The sequence below is a fragment of the Carassius gibelio genome, chromosome A12, assembly GCF_023724105.1.
Source record: "Carassius gibelio isolate Cgi1373 ecotype wild population from Czech Republic chromosome A12, carGib1.2-hapl.c, whole genome shotgun sequence".
Lineage (NCBI taxonomy): Eukaryota > Metazoa > Chordata > Actinopteri > Cypriniformes > Cyprinidae > Carassius > Carassius gibelio.
The window spans coordinates 17,141,598-17,159,258 of record NC_068382.1 but is presented as its reverse complement, the minus strand read 5'-3'; the positions used below and the strand labels follow the sequence as shown (position 1 = coordinate 17,159,258).

At 34.6% G+C, this 17,661-nt stretch overlaps 1 protein-coding gene across 1 annotated transcript; it reads left to right on the top strand.

Annotated features, from left to right (window-relative positions):
- Positions 1–390: 390 nt before the first annotated feature.
- On the top strand, positions 391–16,811 carry LOC128025333 (2-oxoglutarate and iron-dependent oxygenase domain-containing protein 3; the record flags this gene model as incomplete). The annotated part of the gene is given in 7 exon segments (XM_052611582.1): positions 391–466; positions 1,462–1,504; positions 2,486–2,550; positions 3,041–3,097; positions 3,877–4,030; positions 6,722–6,845; positions 14,613–16,811. Coding segments are annotated over 7 exon segments (656 nt in total), but the record flags the coding sequence as incomplete, so codon positions are not given.
- Positions 16,812–17,661: the final 850 nt, after the last annotated feature.

Here is a 17,661-nt window from a genome sequence, read left to right as displayed (position 1 = left end):
GACGGACGTAAATAAGCTTTGGGAAAAAAAATGGAAACAGGGAAATATATTGTCCTGAAGCTATCTAGCTAGCTAGCTCTGGAAATTCCTACTGGATTCTAGCAAGTGGCATATGAATCTGTTCCAGAATGCTGTATACTGTGGTTTTTAATTGGATGTACATCTTTGTTGTTAATTGAACACCCCACTGTGAATAATGCCTGATTGACAGCACCTCCTCTCTGAGAGGATGCTGGAACAAACTCATTATGCAGTACAGTACATTTTGCAGGGCAAGCTGCCTCGCTGAACGTGTCATTGAATATGCAGTTTGAAGAGAGAATTTGCATAGAGCCTGTTACTTTAATCGCTTTCATATCAATATGAAAGGCTAATGCATTCTGTCCTCAGGTTGCACCCCAACAAAATGCGGCAGAGCCATTACAGACAGCGCTGTGACTTTGGAGGAGGCACAGAAGCTTAGAAGGTATATATGCACACTAACAAACATCTTGATGTATGTATATCTTTCCTCTGAGGAGGCAAGGGAGGCAGTGTCTCCTCAAAATATTGGATGAGAATTTGAATTTGTAGTACAAAAATAAAACCATGCACACCAATATTACAAATTATAACTTTAAAAAGTGTATAAGTCACTAGTTTTCTTAAAGAAAGATTGTCCAAGGGCGACACCAGCAGGTAAAGAGGGAGTCCGCGTCTCTCTTGCCTCACCTGAGCTTATTGAGTTTTAACAGACCACCTAAAGTGTGTGGAGAGTTTGTGGGGGGTAATTGAGAATGAATGGGGGAAAGTACAAAAACTTTTAAGCTCATGAAGGCTGCATTTATTTGATCAAAAATACAATTAAAAACTAATATTGTGAAATTTAAAATAACTGTGAATGTGATTTATTCCTGTGTTGACATAGTATAATTTTCTGCAGCTTTACTCTAGTCTTCAGTGTCACGTGATATTTTAGAAAATGATTGTAATATGCTGATTTGGTGCTCAAATATAATTTCTGATATTGTAAAAAAAAAAAAAAAATCTGTCGCAAATATAAAATATTATTGGAATATGGTTTACAAAAAAAAACATTTCATGTTTATTTCAGTGTGCTATTTGCAATTTTTTTGTAGCTAATTGTGAATTTTACCAGCAGAGAGAAAGTGGTTTAATTTTTTTTTCTCACAGTGTAGCATTGTTGAAATCAGTTGAGCTGCTTGTTTTTTTTTTTTTTTTTTTTTTTTGTAGAAATGGTGATACTTCTGAAAATCATCTCATTTTGTTTATTTTTTCCTCAAGATTCTTTGGGTAGAAAGATCTAAATAACAGCATTTATTTGAAATATAAGTCTTTTGTTACATTATAAATGTCTTTACTATTGCAATATAATGTTTTCCTGCGTAATAAAAGTATTAATATTTGTATTTAATACTTAAGTGTACACCCATAAATACATGTGTTCTCATATTTTTACAGGTTAGCTGAGCGGGGCTTATCACTTGCTGGCTCAGATGGTGGTGTGAGTAAAATGATTCAGTTCCAATGCTTGCATCTGTTTAAAAATAATGACATATGGGTCTGTCATGGAAGAACACAAGAGGGCAGTACACACTATGATTTTTATTTGAGCTGGAATTCAAAAACAAACTTCTTTTCAGTTATGTTTAGATGACAGTAAAGCATTGTTTCCTCAGGACAGCATTCTCATTAAGAGTGCATTTGACAAAATTCACATATGATGTGGAAGAAACTTTTATGTGTTTGATGGGAACAACTTGTGACATTCTCAGTGGTTATTGAAATTGCATTTTGCATTCGTAATGAATTGAGTTAATCTCACCAATTCATCACTCAATGGGAAAATACTGGAAAAGATAACTGTCAAAAAGTACATGTGGTGCAGAGACCTAAGCCATATTGTAAAATAAAATGAACCAGATATTATTTAGATTGAATTTAAGGTCCAGTATTGCTTAAAATATTGCAACCACTGTTAGAAATAATATCTTCATTTGAGATAGTTAAGCAGATAGCGTTTCCTTAACTGAAAAAAAAGAAAAATATTAATTATAATTGTGAAATGATTGTGCATTACCGTTCAAAAAGTTTGGCGTGGTACTTTTTTATTCATTTTTTTAAGTCTCTTTTTTTATTATATTTTAAAATGTTATTTATTAATGTGATGTGCAAAGCTGAATTTAGTTATTTAAGTCTTCAGTTTCACATGATATTTCTTTTTTTATTATTATTAATATTAAAAACAGCTGTGCCGCTTTATTTTATGGAAATCTTTTGTACAATTTTTCATGTCTTAACTGTAACTTTTAATTAATTGCATTCTTGCTGAATAAAAGTATTAATTTCTTTAAAATCTTATTGATCTCAAACTTTTGAACGTTAGTGTGTGCTTTTCGAACCTTTCACCCAAATTATGCTGTTAATGCTGATATTGACAGTTTTCTTTTTGAAAAGTGTCTTTATTCCTTTTTGTTGTGTACAGGCCTCCATCCTGGACCTTCACTCTGGGGCGCTGTCGATGGGAAAGCAGTTTGTAAATGTCTATAGGTGAGTATTCGGTCATCTCCAACTGAACTTCAGCGACAGCTAGATTTATTTGAATCACAGCTCTATCAGACTTCTCAAGGTGTGTTTCATCTGCACATCAAAGTACACCCTTGGGCCTGAGGAGCAGAACAGAGATCAATGGCGGCAATGATGGACTTTCTAGCTTCAGCCGCTAAAGATCATGTTTTCTTCTTTTACACATGGAGTTTTCCTCATGTCTTTATATGGGGTTTAAGCTTCGGTGCCCACACACAGGCTGGCACTCTCCTGGCAGTTAACGTGTACAGCTGGCATGTGTTGGCACGCTTGCGGTGACACTTTGGTCTTTGTGTGTGTGAATCTATTGCTGCCTGTATTTTGATGTGGCAGCAGCATTTCAGTTGTTTAATGGCTGCCATCCTTCAAATGATAAAGGTGGTGTGTTTTGGTATTGGATTTTATTTTTTATCTCAAATTAATCCATCTGTTTTTTTTGTTTTTTTTCCCCCAGATATTTTAAGAATGAGATAAGGGATGTTTTTACAGAAGATGATTTTGAACTGTACAGGTGAGTGATGTGGAATTGTTAGAAGTAACTGAAAATCAATTAATTCCAAATCATTCAGTTCTTAAATAATAGTCAACATTAGTATTTTAGTTTAGTTTAATTTATTCATTAAGTTTAGTTTTATTATTGTTTAGTTTATTCATTAAGTTTAATCATTAAGGTGTTTTAACTTTAAACAAAAATTATGAAAAACATGTTGTCGGTCCACAATAAGGGTTTTTCCGGTGAAAAAGTCCATCTCAAAAGTCCTTGTTCTCCTCTCACATTAAAATCCACCAACATATTTGTCTAGGACTGTTTTTGCTTGTAAACAGTGCTTGGTCTATACATATTTCTCTCCTGATTCAGACAAGATTACTTTTCCACAGGAGAATCTAATATTAGGTATAGAGGACAAACACACAGGTTTTTACTTCACATGACGTTAATTGATAGATTTATAGTAAGTATTTTAAATTATGTGTGAACTATTCCTTTATTTGTAGTGGTAGTGCTTTATTTTAGTAATCCCTTTAGCTGTGCCACTTGGAATTTTACAACATGAACATTGCATTTTTAAGATGTTGTGTCAAGTTAAAAATAGTTCTACTGTTTTGAACACAAGAACTTGACACAAACTTAATCATTCAGGGCCTCTTATCTATTGGTCAGCTGGTCCTTGTGGCAGCCCACCAACTAGTTGGTCTAATATGTGGGTTTTATGATACCTATTATGGATATGGATGAATAAAAGTAAGTCTACTAGGTAAAGAAATTGTATGTGCTCTGTTGTAAACCAGGGATGTCCGTAGCCGAATTCAAAAGATAATAGCTGAGACTTTTGGTCTGGACTCCAAACAGATGTACCTCACCAAGCCCACCTTCTTCTCTCGCATCAACAGCACCTCTGCCAAAACCACTCATGATGAGTACTGGCACCCACATATCGATAAGGTAACACACACATCCAAGAACCCTTTAGCGTCTAGCTTTTAACTCATTCCTCAGGAATGTTCAAGAACTCCTAATGTTTACTCTATGACCAGTGTTCTAAAACACATTGATCACATTGGTTCCCTCTGAACATTTGCTGAAAATATCTCCATGTAAAAGGGCCCAGATATTTTGAACTAGCTTTAATAGGTCATATTGCAAAGTTGACATTTATAAATAAATGAGGTTTAACATCAAATTAGTTCAGTGACTTGAATTAAAGTAGAAATTTAAATACTTGTCTAGGGAAGCAAATCTTTAAAGCAAATGCAAAGGGGTTTGGATATAAATAATGGAACTAGATTAATATTATATTTGTGATGTAACCACACACCAGCTAACTATTACAGATATGAAATTAATTGGCACTCAACCTCAATAACTGTGTACAGCCCAGTGGTGCACGGCTTTATGAAGTAAAGTATTTATACAAGAATCATAATCACAGGAAACGATGAATTGCACGCTTGAACGTAATGTATTGGTATATTGATTTGTGCAAATGAATGCTAATTTATGTGACATTTTATGCTGACTTGTTACATTAACAAAATATTTCAGCACCAAATTGGCAAAATAAAAAGAATTATTTAAAAGACCTTTATTTAACATAACTGTCTGTATTAATCAAATACAAATATGCATGCATAACGAGCCCCAGGAGGGGCCAAGACTGCAGTACGCCATTGGCCCATATGGTTAAAGCATATTTGAAGCTATTCTCTAAATTTCTCATGCATTAGAGAATGGAGATGGAAATGCTCTGCAGTGTTTGTATCAGTTGCGCAGTTAGGCCCTGGACTCTTTATTTGGCCAAGTCTAAAAACGCTTTTATCGCAACAATGTTGCCTTTAAAAGACATAATTTATTTTTGAAACAAAACGTAATATTCCTTCCTCCTTTTTGAGCTTTTGAAATAAGGTCTTGAGGGCATCTATAATCAGTTCAAGTTCATTTATGTTCGGTCTTAGAAATGCAGCTTTGATCTCTGAGTAGTTTGTGCATTTTGCAGGGTGATTTAATCAAAGTGATCATTTCACTTTGCAGGCAAGGTTTACATGCTTGGCTTTAACACATCAGAGGAATCAACTGCTTACATTGAATATAAATTGGTTTTGTGTTTTGGATTTCTTCTCGTTGCATGAGAGGCAAAAAGATAAACAGATTATCCTAAGGTCATTGTAGCTTATAGCTGTACCTGTTAGTTTGTTTTTGAAATGTTTACTGCCATTTGCATGTACAATTATAAAATTCACTTGAATCAGTGATAATGTGCCGTGCTGGTCAACCCTCTACATTGCAAGTAAATAACTCCCATATGCCACTAAATCTCTGGGCGACTTAATGATGTCTAATACTAGCCAATGGCTAATACATTCTCAGATTTTACTCGCCAGTCTGGAGGCTAAGTAAAAGTTTAGCACATATATATTTTTACTCTCCAAACACTCTGAGAGCTTCAGAGTTTCACCCTCCATCAGTATTTCAGTTCATCTGAATGTATGCGCAGCACACCTGTATTTGTGTATTTGATTTATCATGAACTCTAGTGTGGAGGCACACACTTCGATCTCATACTTCGAGCACAAACTACAATCTCATTGGCTAGCACTCATCAATTATCGTCCCTGTATTGATTTTAGCAAATCAGTTTGAGCGAATGCACACAACCTGATTAATATTCATGAATCCACTAGCTCATTAATCTTTAGTGTGTTTTATATTGTTCTTATTAGTAGAATTCGTATCATCTTATCAGTATTTTTGTTAGTTGTTTCCCATTTTTACAGAAACACTGAATTACCAAAAAAGCACCTCCACCAGTCCAGTTAAAATTACTAATATGCATTCAATCAGGGTTATCATGTTTTAATTCTAACTACTAAAGTTATATAATTAAATAATATATTTATAATGCTTGACAGACTGATGTAAAGTGTACTTTCAGTTAAAACTGTGCCATTTTACAAACTATATATATATATACATACACGTCAGTCTGGTGGGTAAACTAAAAAATGTACTAGGCAATGCCGATTCAATTGCCAAGGTGTCCGTAAAGGGTTGCTTATAGGGTTTTTCCAATATTTTGGCATTGGTAAAGTAAGAAAAACATATAAGCATCACGATCGCTGATTGTTCTCCCTTTGGGTAGGTGTGTGGAATATTCCTCATTAATCTGTCTCTGAAAAACCACTGGAAATAACCAGTGACCGCCAGAAGACTACCAGTCTTAAACTCTAGATCTGATTAAAGTAGTTAAAGTTTGATCTGACATGCTGAGCAGTGACGCCTGTGTGGTTTGGGATCACTAAAGAATTCCCCTCATAAAGCAGAGCAGAGTTTAAAGACCCAGGGATGCTGTTAAATTTTACCACTCTTTTTCATTAAGCCAGGAAATCTTAGGCTTTACTTGAGTTTTTTTTTTTTTTTTTTTTTTTTTTGAATAATGAAATTGTCAGTCAATTAGATATCAGCTTGATGTGTTAGCTCATAATCAGTTTGTTCACCCTGTTCCCCTCGAGCACAAAATTTAAATGGATGAATTATTAAAACCTTCTAATTAGTGCTTTAGGCTCAAACTGAGATTTATTTGAGGTTAAGGAAAAACATTTTTTGTTTTTTAAAATGAGCATTTTTTTTTTCTAAAAGGAGACTTATGGATCCTTTGACTACACATCTTTGCTCTACTTGTCTGATTATGGAATGGAGTTTGGTGGTGGACGGTTTGTCTTCATGGATCCCAGTAGCAACAGGACGGTGGAGCCACGTGCTGGTAAATACAGTACAAACAATATTACACACATCATCTGGGTTTGTAAAAAAGCATGAAAGTACTGCAAAGTGTTCAAATTCGACAAGGTTTTAATTAGGGCTGTCAGTTGAAAATGAAATCAAATGAAAGATTAATTATGCTGATTAATCAAGTCAATCAGCATATAGTAAAATGCTGATTATAGGCAAGATTTTTTAAATAATTATTTGTACTTATTAACAAGTTGAAAATATTATATTTATATTTAAAAAAATTTCTTTCTTTTTAGAAATTTCTATTAATCAAAAAAAAACCTTGGAAAAAAAGTAAAAAAAATAAACATTAAACAGCACAGCTGTTTGAAACAATTATGATGATAAGAAATGTTACTTGAGCACCAAGTTAGCATATATTTTTAAATAGAAAACAGATATAAAAATATATATATATAATTAAAACCGGAAACAGGTTTTAAATTGCAGTATTTTTTCACAATATTAGTTTTTTATTTTTAAATAATATGTACGAAAATGTTTAAAGCTAAAACCTGTCTTGTTGGATTTACACCTAATGCCCACTGGCAGTTTTATTCATTTCTGTGCTCCCAAGTATTCAAATTAGATTTTGCAAGACATGGTGTGATGTCTACTTAAATTAAGATCAGTCATGCTCTGCCTGGTAACTGTGCATAATGCAAAAATAAAATGAGTGATTGATTGCTTTGTGTAACGTGTGTAAAGTTTCCATTCTTTGAATTCTATTGCGATGGAAAACTGAATTTTAAAGTAGCAAGAAGTGTACCTCCTGTAGGAAGACACAAGTGAAGGTACTAAAACCAGATAAATTGCCATGAAGATACATTGCAGGTAGTGTGTAGAAACTATGAGATTATTAATTGGCACCACTGAGCTTCTTTTGCACACTGGACTCAATTTAAAGGATAATGTATGTGGCTCAGTGGTTGCATTCAGGTGCAAAAGCATTAACTATTATAACTTTATATTAACATTTATTATAACATTTGTATATAACCATGCAGTAACATGGGATTTCATCAAAACTCTCTCCTATATCCCAACGATTACAGCCACACTCCAAATGACTTTTTTATCACTTGTTTTACATACCTTCTGCATGGAATAATTGATTTGTTTTCTCGGCCTGGCAGTTTGATAATGTTCCAGTGATGATGTGATCCATGAATAGCTGCCTGATTATTTGGTCTGCACCGAGAAGCTGTTTTTTTCTTTTTTTTTTTGGGCTTGTGCATGTGAATGCATTACCTTTCAGCTCTTTATCAGGATCTGTCATTTTTGAGTGGATAATGTCTGCTATTTTCAAACTTGGTTAAGGTGCCCTCGGATAAAGTGGCATCATACAATGATAATAGAAACTGTCAAGCTCCGATCTTTTAAAATCTTCACCCACGCCATGAAAGGTGTTTTGCAATGTAGCATGTGCTCTCTGTGCCCATTAGTGATGGCAGATGTCTCTATAAAAAAATAAAAAAAAAAACTTTTGCACATATATGTATAGATAAGAAATATGTGTATGTGTGTGTATATATATGTATATATCTCTATCTATCTCAATCTCATTCCACCAGCCAGGAATGGTGAACAAGAATGTTATGGAAAGTGATTTTGAGCCTCTGTGTGATGGTTCCATAAGGCGTCTCTCACTAGCGGATCTCAGACTTCTGGAGTGGATGTAGATTCGTTATAGTGAGTGGAAGTAGGCGGGTGCTAAGCTTGTGGCTGTTCTATATGCAAGCATCAATGTCCAAAATTTCATGCAAGCCGCAACCAGTAGGCAGTGCAAGGAGATAAAGAGAGGTGCAACATGGGCTCTTTTGGGTTCGTTGGAGACCAGTTGTGCCACTGCATTCTGAATCATTTGTAGAGGTTTGATTGTGCTTGATGGAAGTCTAGCCAGAAGAGCATTGCAGTAGTCCAGCCTAGAAATGACAAGGGCCTGGACAAGAAGTTGTGTAGCATGCTCCATTAGGAAGGGCCTGATCTTTCTGATTTTGTGCAATGCAAAACTGCAAGCTGGTCATCAAAAGTTACACCAAGATTTCTGACCGTTGATGGGGAAATTGTAGAAGAGCCTTGCTGGATGGAGAAATCATACTGTAGAGTTTGAGTAGCAGGGAAGACAAGAGGCTCAGTCTTTGCCAGGTTGAACTGTAAGTGATATTCTTTCATCCATGCCGAGATGTCCACCAGGCAACCAGAGATCCATGCAGCTCCCATTGGATCATCTGGTTGAAATGAAAGATAGAGCTGTATGTCATCAGCATAGCAAAGGTAGGAGAATCTATGTGCCTGTATGATGGGACCCAGTGATGTTGTGTATATGGAGAAGATAAGGGGTCCAAGAACTGATCCCTGAGGAACCCCAGTGACAAGTTGATGTGCTTTGGATACTTCCCCTTCCCAAGCCACCCTGAAAGACCTACCAGTAAGATAGGATTCAAACCAGTGAAGTGGAATCCCTGTAATGCCCAGTGATGAGAGTGCAGACAGAAGGATCTGATGATTGACATTGTCAAAAGTAACAGATAGATCCAGTACAAAAAGAACTGATGATTTGGAATCAGCTTTTGCAATACGCAGGGCTTTCCATGACTGACAGTAGCGCAGTCTAGCGATGTCCACCTCTTTCTGTCTTCAGTTGCAAAGAAATTAATGTTTTTGAGGAAAAAATTCCAGACATTTTCTCCCTATAATGGACTTAAATAGTGGCCAATGGGTTGAAGGTCCAAATGGAAGCTTCAGTGCAGCTTCAAAGGATTCTACACAATCTCGAGGAATAGGAGTGTAATCTAGCAATAGATAAGTAATCTATGTAAATTGTTATATATATATTGTCAATTTGAATATTTACTGCCTACATCTAAAAGGAATTATATCTTTATTATCAGGCATGTCAGTAGTCATTTTTTTATAATCGAATACATTATGCCTATACATCTTGTATACAGGAATCAATGCAGATATTTTACTAAATTATTCTAAGTGCAGGTTGCTAATCTAAACCAAAATAAGTATTTTCCCTTTACTTTAAAAAAGACAGTCCTCACAGTCATAGTTAATATATATAAAAGGTTAATAGTTTCTACACAATTCAACACGGCTGGGAGGGATATAGAAATTGTCATTCAGTGTACAAATAGTGATTTTATTCAAATAATTGCAGTCATACGTGATGGACAGCGATACTTACAATAATATACAGTAGTACAATATCTGGATTGTTACATGTACAGAATACATAGGCATACTGTTTATATATATAATAAGCAGTTAAAACGTCTGCCTATTTTGACTTTGACTAATAATAAAGATATATTTATATTGAGAGATTTGGACTATAAATTCATATTTGCATTTACATTCTCAAGATTTATTAATATACATTCAGATTTACAATTATATATTCAGAATAATAACTATATTCGCATTATACTTTTATTTATTCAAACATACAGCTATATTTTCTGAATATTTTATTTTTTTATATTCAGATTAACGTCTAACATATATTCATGATTTGCATTTATACATTCAGTTTTTTATTTATATATTGAGACTTGTATCTATATATTGCAACTTTCATGTGTATATTAAAATTATGTATTTATAATTTACATTTTTATATTAAAATGTGTGTTTATATTCAGACTTATAACTATATCTGGATTTACATTTTCATAGTCATATTTATTGCTATATATTCTGATTTTCATTGAGATTTAATATATTTATTTACCTTTTGGTGCTTCATAAGTAGGATTTTTTTTGTTTTTTATGTTATTTTGTGTAACTTTTTTTTTTCTTTTTTCTTTTTTTTTTTTTTTTAGCATCAGTGTCACTTCTAGTCTTAAAATACCCATAATGCATTATGCATCAGACCCCAATATTTCCAGCTCTGGATTTTTCCCTCCTGTTGCGTCCCATCTCCAGCTAGGGTGATGAGTTTTGAATGTCTGTTTCCAGATTTAAATGAATTAGGATACAGTGTGTTGGATGTAGCCGCTAGAACATGTTCCTGTTCACTGGATGGTAGAAGCAGTGTGCTCTGTCGGTGTGTTGATTATCCATCAGTTGTGGCTGATGAGCCCTGATCTTCGCTAAGGTAATTATTAGTCAGATGTATATCTCTGTCGAACAGGCTGTAATTATAACTACACTGACAATCAACCTCCCTCTTTCCTGATGGATGCGAGCAGGAGCGATGTTGGCCTGTTTAGACACACAGCACTAAACACAGGACAACGGCAGAGGTGAGATGAGAAAGGGGAGGGGGGTCTGCACAGACATAAGAATAGTGTGAAAGATGATGTGGTATGTTATAAGATTAGACCGAGGGGAAAAGCACTTTAGCTATGCCGCACTGGGAAAATTGCTGCCTGGCGCTGGATGAATCCTCTGGGATCACAGCTGCATCTCTTGATTTGAGAGTCACAGAGGTGCAACATGCTCTTAGCCCAGCAAACACCTCACACGGCTAAAAACCAGCTGAGGAGTTTAAAAGAGGCGACAGGTGCATTTTTATTGTCAGATGGAAAAACAAAGGCCTGTATTTTTGGCTGTGTTCATTTCTGTGATTTGCAGATGAAAGGAAATGGATGACTTAGTATTTGATATGCACATACTGTACAAGGACACTTTGAAAAGTGTAAAAAGTAAAAGCAGAAGTCCTTGAAGTGGTGAAAAACAGTAGCTATCTGTAATGTTATTTCTTTGTCATGCATAAAACTAAAACATAAAATAAAATAATGTCTTGCAAAAAGTTCACATATGTAGTCCGAGTCCAAAAAGGCATATACTTTTTTTTTCTCTTGATTCTGTGGCCCTCCATATCACCATGCTGCGTGTGCTCTTCTGTGTCATTCGCGCCACAAGGATGCATTATTTCTACGTGTATTAAGCTTTGATTTGAAATAAAACAGCACATCCTTGTGGCACGGAGGACACAGAAGACGATACAAGAATACGAGAGACGAGAGCTGACACTGAGAGCTCACCCACTTTGCAAAAACCCAACAAAAACAATTTTGAGAGTTCAAAAGCAGTCATTGCGTGATACAGCCTGTTACAATACAGTTAGAATGCCCTTATAATTCAAGCAATGAAAGAAAATAATACTCGTGTATGAGTTTTTATATTTTCATTGCACAAGCAATGTACTTTTACTGAATATCAGCACATATGCGCGAGCACAAATGTGCTATTAATTTTATACAAGAGTGCATAGCATTGCAACACAGTGTTTTGTTCCTTGAATGAATCAGATTTGAATGAATCGAGTGAGACAGTGATTCAACAGTTCATTTAGATGGATTCACTTGTTTAGTTTCTAATTGAATCAGCCGTTTTGAACGAATCATTTCATTTGAATGGTTCAATAAATAATTTATTAAAACATTGACTTTCTGCCTCCTAATGGCGATCTTATTGTCATCATCATTTATCCATGACAGGACTAAACCAGACACATTTAGCAAAATATTGACCAAAATCCCAGGCACCAGAAGGAAAAAAAAAATATTTTAATAAGGTTATTTTTTCATTAAATAAAAACCACCAATTTTGTAATCCTTATGTAAAATTAGCTAAAGGAATTAGCACCACCAAAAAAAAAAAAAAACTGACCACACCACCCGCCCTGAATTTTTTTTTACAATTTGACCACTGTCCATACTAAACCTAACAGTGTCATCTTCTCAAACGTACAACAGCATTGTAACATTTTAATGATATTCAAGGTAATTTGTGCAGACACAATTTGCATAAATGCCCTCTTTAGCAAATGTCTCCTTTTGCATCTTCAGTTGAAGTGTACAGAATTAGACTTGGCTAATTAGCATGGAAGCAGCGTGCAGATTTTAATAACTTCCTTTCAGCTTTAAAATGCATGGGTCACTGTTAAATTTACCATTTTATTGGGGATTTTTTTTGTTGTTGTTGCTGAAAATATCTAGTTCAAAAATATCTAGTTTTAGTTTATCAGATATGATTTTATAACAAAGTAATTTACATAATATAACAATCTAAATTGTTTGCTCTGCAAATCAGTAATGAGGTGGATAAACTGCATTGATTTACACAGTAAGATATTGCAGATTTTTCCATATTGCCAACTGATATATTGTCATGCGATTAGTTATTATTATTGGTAATAATTTTCATTAATGTTTTTGATGCCACTGTTCCTCTCCCACATATAATTAACTGCTCTGTTCTTTTTAACTAAAGATTTAAAGATTCCTTTTAATGATGATAATCGGTTAATTGTTCCATTTAAAGATTATTTTAGTCATTTTAAAGAATGGATATTTGGGGGGGGGGGGGGGATAAATGTTATTCCATCACTAAATTATCAGATATTTTCAATAATAAATACATTTAAAAGAATTAATGCCAAAGGTATGCACACTTTGATATACTTTCATAATTCTCTAAAAAGAATCAAATTGGGCTTTATGTTGATCCACATGACAGAATTGTTTCATAAACATTTGTTTGTCTTTATCAAACTCAGTCAGTGTTGTAACATTCAGTTTTATTTAATATATTATAATAAAATGTTAAAACCTGCTGTGTTCCATATAGGAATCATTAATGATTTTTGTAAATTAAACTGGTTCCAAGTTAGTTAGTTTTTTTTGTTCGTTGTTGAACTAAATTTATATTTTTAGTTTTATTTTTTTGCTATCTTTTAGTTATACAACTGCTTGCCTTCTTGAATAAATGGATTCCAATTGTTATATTAAGCACATTATTAATAATTTTCTCCTCCATAACCAACCACTAACATGTTCTTCCATGTTTCCTGTTCAAATTGGGATTTTGGGATGTTGCAAACAGTGTTAAAATGTGAGATGTAAATTATTATCTTAATAGGAGGAGCTTTGTAAACCATACTTTATAGTTTCCCCATAATGTTTTTATAAACAACACGTTGAGAAAACTTATTTGCTCTTCTGTGGCACTGCTGTGTTAAATAGTGCATTACAAAGTCAAACACTTAAATTACAGAGCATGTTTTTAGTAGCCATTTTCTCTGCTTTAACATGTGTGGCGTTATCACTTCCATCTTTTTACTTACACCGTTCCACTTGCATTGCCTAACACTTTTGATTTTCACAAGCTGTCATTCAGCTTGAAGGATATATGTTGCATTATTGATATTCCACCAGCAGTGCAGTCCAACATACAGCATTTATTTCTAGAATTTTACACATACATTTCCACTTCTAAAAGTCAACTTTTCAAAGAAACATGAACATTTAATGAGATTCAATACAACTTCCGTGATCAAGAATGGTCTAAAAAGGTCAGTACTGGGCAGACATAATGGTGGTAATTTACATAAATATCAAATTTAGCAAAACCCTTGCTGCTTAAAATGAAATCAACAGTTCAACAAAGTAAAAAAATAGGACATTTAAGCAATTATCCCAGCACCAACTTGTATTTAGAGATGCCTTGGAACCACTTTCCATCAGCCCTCAGATTTACCGCGTTCTGGTCATCATTAAATATGACAACTGTAAACACAAACTTTTAACTTAAGATACAGCTTAAAACTATTTTATACTGCCAGTCGTGGAAAAAAAATAAAAATACATTTAAAGTATTCGTACAGTCTGCATGTTGTTGATTGACATTAGGCTGACGTTAGCATACTCATACTTCATATGCTTGTTTTTCAGCATATCACATGTCACCTTTCTTCTGTTTCTCTCTGTCATTGTTCATCTTCTTTCATCTCCTGCAGGTCGGGTGTCTTTCTTCTCATCCGGTTCTGAGAACCTCCATCGTGTGGAGAAGGTCACTTGGGGTACTCGATATGCCATTACAGTGTCCTTCACATGTGACCCCGATTATGCCATTGATAACCCCTCCCTGCCGTAGGGTCCACCCGGCTCAAAGGGACTGATCAGTGACAGGAACCCTATGGAAAACACACAGGAAAATTTTGAAACAACTGTTGTGTTCATGGCATAAAAAACTCTTATTTTCCCATTATAAAAATGTTTGGGATTTTCTGTGCTCAAATGGGGTTTGTCTCCTTTGTTTAATTTAAGATGTGTTATGTATTTTCAGGAGAATTACTTGAAGACACACGCATCTTGCGGTTTGTCTTGCATTCCGAAGGTGCTTCTTTACAATTGAATTCTGTCTTTCCTGGCTGTGCTTCATTCTTTAAAATCTTTTATGTTATTATAGTTAAATCGCTGTCTAGACCGGAGGTGCAAGTAGGATGAGAAAACAGGTCTATCTAATGAAAACCAAAAACTGGAAAACCGGTTGTCAAATATCTCTATTTATGTCACAACCTGAAAAATACTCTTTATAGGATTGCTTTCAAAAACTACTTAAACTGCTAGTGAAACATCAGTGTACCAGATGCCAAACCTTGTTTTTAGATGTTACAGCTAATTGGCTTCTCTGCTTACAGACCCACAACCCAAAACTAAGTGCTGTTGTGTGTGTTGAAGTGATATTCAGAACAGAAGGATGTTACTTCTCTCACCTAATGCATGGGTAACCATCAACATCATCTCAGTAGTTTGTTTTTAAACCTTAGGCTATATATTTGTCAAAACCTGTGTTGACATTTAGGAAACACTAACCTTGAATTTGTTTGCCTTTTTAGACACATTCTGAATCTGCTTATACATGCAATGCTTGTTATTCAAATGCATGCATCAGCTTTATTATAATAGGTCAAAAAGTTTGTTTTCTCTCTACCCGTATGTGATGATTCATGAATTTTGGCTGATGCCTAATTTGCTGCTCCTGTTGCATCACCAGTAGCTTAATTGGAAATCTCTCTTGGTCTGTAATGTTCCTTTCTTTAGCTGCTAATCCCTTCATGTTTCAGGAAATCTAAATGTATCGTTTCAGGTTTATGCAAATCAAGTCGGTTTTGCCAACAGCAATCAGAGTCTTGTGTCTCAGGGTAGACCACCTCAGTGACACGTTGATTTACTACCACTGTATACAATAGACTGAAATACAATGCGTCCATATTTTGTGGAATTGCTTATTTATCTGTGAGGAGCTGCATTTGCTTGAGATGATGGGGTTGGATATTGTTGCTCATGCGTCATGTGCGTAAGTGTACGTGTTTGTTTTGAAAAATGAGAAGGATGTTCGCTCCCTTTCAAAAGTATGGAGTCAGTAAGATTTTGTTTTTTGAAAGTATCTCTTATGCTTAAGGCTGTATTTATTTAAAATACTGTAAAAACAGTCATATTTTGAAATATTATTACAACATAAAATGACAGTTTTTCTTTTTTAATTAAATGTCATTTATTATATGATGCCAAAGCAAAATTTTCAGCAGCCTTTATTCTAGTCTTCAGTGTCACAGGATCCTTCCAAAATCTGATTTAGTATGCTGATTTTTGTGCTCAGGAAACATTCATTGTTATTATGATGAAAACAGCTGTGCTCCTGAATACTTCCGTGGAAACCTTGAATAAGAAAGTGCAAAGTAACAGTACTTTTTTTTTTTTTTTTTTTTTACAATTAATATTTCTACAATTTTCACTTTTGATCAATTTCATGCATCCTTGCTGAATAAAATTATTATTTCCTTAAAAAAATATATCTAAAGTCATACTGACACCACATTTTTGAATGGTATAAGTAAACATTTTGGCTATATACTGTACATTTACATAAGAGAAGGAGTGTTGAAGTATGCGCTAGTTTGATGTGCATTAGTCTTATGATATTGTTATCTGTTTAAAGCCTTACCAGATCTTTCTTAATCTCATTACATTCTTATTATCTAGTCCTAAAGATTACAATTTGCCTGATTGTTGGCAGCTGCTTCAATGTTAAGACCGCTTTTAAACTGGAATGAAAGTCCACAGCTGATATGTACGGCTTTTGGCAGAGGTTTTTCCAATGAGTGCTGTTTTGAAGAACAGATGTTGTCAATTAAATGATACTACAAAACAAATGATGGACACATTCGCTGTTCTAGATTGACCACGACCAATTTGCTAGAAATTCTGGATTGATGGCTACAGTGACACAAGATTCCCTCTGGCGATACGGTTTACTCTTACGTCATGCAATTTCCTATGACTACTCATTTGCAGAGCCCAACAATAACATGCATGACCTGTATTGATATTTATTTAATTTCTTGAAGAGACTGAAAAATAAGAAAGGACTGTTTGACTGGCGCCTTCAATCTGCAGTTGTGCAATTAGTTATTAAAGGGGCTTTGTTTAATATGAGTGCTTTCTCTACAGTGTCATTAAGTAAAGTGATACACTCTCTCTTGACATCAGACTCAACTATTTCATTTTTTAGCTAATCTTTCCATGATAAATGATGCTTTGGTGTTTTGCCAGCATGAGCCTGGGCACTTAAATCTACTTTAGAAATCACATATCACTTTTGACCCTGGGCTAAGCAGCAACAACCTTCCCTTGAGTTTGATGACTGGATGAAGATGTCAGAGCACAGTTGTATGGCTTCTGCACTTTTGTCTCTAGAGAAATGGAGACCGTAAGATGGAGTGAGTGAATCTGTTTTTTCCCCTCACTTTACACACCTGAGAGACCGTTGATTCCTTTCTGACATTGAGAACCAAAATAGAACACCGCAGGGATTTGTTCTCTTAGCCTTCCTAATGTATTATCTAAGCAACTGGTTTATTGTATATTCCATCTTGATATTACTGATCTGTGATGCCATTATGGATTTCCTTTTTATCAATTTAAAAACAAAAACAAACATGAAGACCACAGACAGTCATACCACCCTATTGGTAATTTCTCTAATTTTTCTGGCAAGTTTGC